This window comes from Triticum dicoccoides, chromosome 1B, assembly GCF_002162155.2.
Source record: "Triticum dicoccoides isolate Atlit2015 ecotype Zavitan chromosome 1B, WEW_v2.0, whole genome shotgun sequence".
NCBI classification, from domain to species: Eukaryota; Viridiplantae; Streptophyta; class Magnoliopsida; order Poales; family Poaceae; genus Triticum; species Triticum dicoccoides.
In genome coordinates this window covers 298,870,163-298,872,681 of record NC_041381.1, presented here as the reverse complement: position 1 = coordinate 298,872,681, position 2,519 = coordinate 298,870,163, and the positions used below count along the sequence as shown (strand labels likewise).

The 2,519-nt window shown below is 51.2% G+C and overlaps 1 protein-coding gene across 1 annotated transcript in view; it reads right to left on the bottom strand.

Moving 5' to 3' along the window:
* The window catches only part of LOC119350337, a 4,668-nt gene extending 2,381 nt beyond the window's left edge, over positions 1 to 2,287 (bottom strand). The window contains exons 1-3 of the mRNA XM_037618217.1: positions 2,220 to 2,287; positions 1,199 to 1,570; positions 1,079 to 1,132 (exon numbers count right to left, since the gene is read on the bottom strand). Of these exons, the coding sequence (XP_037474114.1) occupies positions 1,079 to 1,132; positions 1,199 to 1,570; positions 2,220 to 2,287 (494 nt within the window). The remainder of the gene's footprint in view (positions 1 to 1,078; positions 1,133 to 1,198; positions 1,571 to 2,219) is intronic.
* Between the last annotated feature and the right edge of the window lie 232 nt (positions 2,288 to 2,519).

The following is a 2,519-nucleotide window of genomic DNA, read 5'->3' as shown; positions in this document are numbered from 1 at the left end:
CGGTCCGGCGGCGGCCTGCAGACGGAGGCACGGGTCGAGGAGGGTGGCTGGCGGGGAGGATCTGGGGAAGAGGTGGGGCGAGGGGTGGGGCGGTGGCCAAAACTGCCCCGACGGCATGGTCGCGAGAGGGGCAACGACGTGTTCGTGAGGTTTTTTTTTCTGACGGGACATGTTCGTGAGGATATTAACCCAATGGCATGGTGGGTAATTAATTAACATAATGGCACGGTGGGTAATTAAAGCATAAAACGCGTTTAGTATCTGGAGAGATGTAGACCATCAGATTGCAGGTTTTGATGGATAGGATGATTTGGTTCTCCGCCATCTCGTGCTTTTATAGTGGTAGTAGATGGTACTCATGGAGCGGTGGTTGTAGTTGGCAGAGATCAACGTGGTAACTTTCTTGGAGCCTCTGCAATCACTTTCAGATATATTGCAGAACCAACAACTCTTGAAGCTTCGGCAGTACGTGAGGGTTTGTCAATTGCAGAGGATCTTTTTGTCACGCAGATTCAAGTTGCGTGGGATTGCCTGACGGTGGTGAAGGACATCACGCACAACTCATCAGCGACTTATGGAGCTATAGTGCACGAAATAAGAGAGCGTTCTCATCTTGTAACATAGTCCATGAGTATAGGAGCTCGAATTTCGAGGCTCGCAGTCTTGCTAAGCATGCTTTAACCCTTTGATTTGGCCGCCATGTCTGGTTAGGCCGTCCGGGGGAAATTCCTTTCATACCCGTAAACGTTCTGAAAGATTAATAAAGCTTAGCAAGAGTGTCTCAAAAAAAAACTAATCAGTTTTTCCTTTTTGAAGGATAGCTTTTTTGTTTTTTGGAAGGGGTGGCGCTAATCAGTTATACATATAGATAGATAAAAAAACTGGAGCTCTATTTGGTGTCCCCTTTCTTGCTTCTTCATGAGACCATGGACCAAGTAAAATTTGCATACATGGGCAATAGAGTGTTAATGAACTTTTGTGTTCAAAGCGTAATGTAAAATCAAGCTACACATGTTTACACAGGGACTAAGTGATTTAGCAAGCATGTGAATTTGTATTGAACAAAACTGGACCATACCAAGAGGGGTGCCAATTAGTATAGAGGTAGAAGCAGCATTGATTCTGAAAATTCCTGAAAACAATAAAGAGGCCCGCTCAAAACAGTTATATGTGTGTCTCATGATCATCATGGTCGTACCTTTCTATAGCAAGGACGGCCGCGGCCGCCGCTCGCCAAGGAACACCGCGGACGCCCGTGGGCGTGAGAGAAGGGAGGGACGGGCCGCGGGCGTGGAGAGCCGACACAAGCAACCGGGTCGTGCTCGGATGGAGGACGGAGTGTTGCCCTGTGGAAGTCGCCGCGTGCACTAGCTGTTTTTTCCACCTCCGTCGCGCCGCGGTGTGCTGCCGCCTTCTAAAACGGAAAGATGGCGAGGTGGGTGGGGGTGCAAGTGCAACAACGGAGTTGCGTGGGCGACAGCCAGTGGCGGACTGCGGCGGCGAACGATGGTGGCGGCATGGTAGGGATGGACTGGTGGAGGTGAACAACTGGCTCCTCTTTTTCTTCATCCTGATCAGTTGTGAGTACTGGGCCCAGTTAAAGATATTCACGACGTGTTAAGCGGTAAATTTCGCTGCAGTAAAAAAATGTCAAAAAAAGAGAAAACGCAAACGCTTCCCGCTTTAATATTGTGTAACGTCGTCTTAAGCGGTAAATTTCGTTGGCGGTAAGAAAATGACAAAAAGGGAGAAAACCCAAACGCCTCCGAATATTCAGAGGAGAGGACGAGCTCGCCTGCTCACTTTATCTCCCAGCAGCGCTCGTTGTATCGGGATCCCAACTATACCTGGCCATACCTCGGGGCTGGGCCTTGGGCCGGGCCTAGCTAAGCCTGACACAAAAAACCCAGGCCCAGGCCCGGCCATCGGGCCTGTTTTCTGGGTCCAAACCCAACCCGAACACGTAAAAAGCTCGTCGGGCTTCGGGTCTGCCCGGCCCGACTTTTAGAAAAACATGAAAACGACGGGCCTAGGCCCAACCCGGCCTTTGGGCTTAAAATCTAGGCCCGAGCCCGGCCCGGGGCAGCGTCTGGCCGGGCCGGGTCAGGCTTTTTCGGGCCGGGCTTCCCATGGCCCAGTCTAATCCCAGCACATGGTTGTACGGATAGTAATTGGGCTCAAGGAAAATACCGTCTTGGCCCCATAGTGCCCGGCCTTACAGTTTGGTCAGGATGACGGATGCCGGCAGCTCACATCCAGTATCCATGGCACAGGGAAGGTCCGCCATCACGTGCCACACAGTACCGTCTGCCACCGGCCACGGCCGCTCCGACCGAATAGAAGCCTGTCGAGCCGTGCACCAAGAGGCTGCTGCTATGATTAAAAACTTGATGTACCGATTTGACAAGATTTCGTTACGTACATCATGTGCAGGCAAGATTTCATCACACAACCTTGCCCAAATAGCTAAAGCATGGGTGCAGTGGGGCTATGTAACACTTTGTAGCTCCAACGTGAAG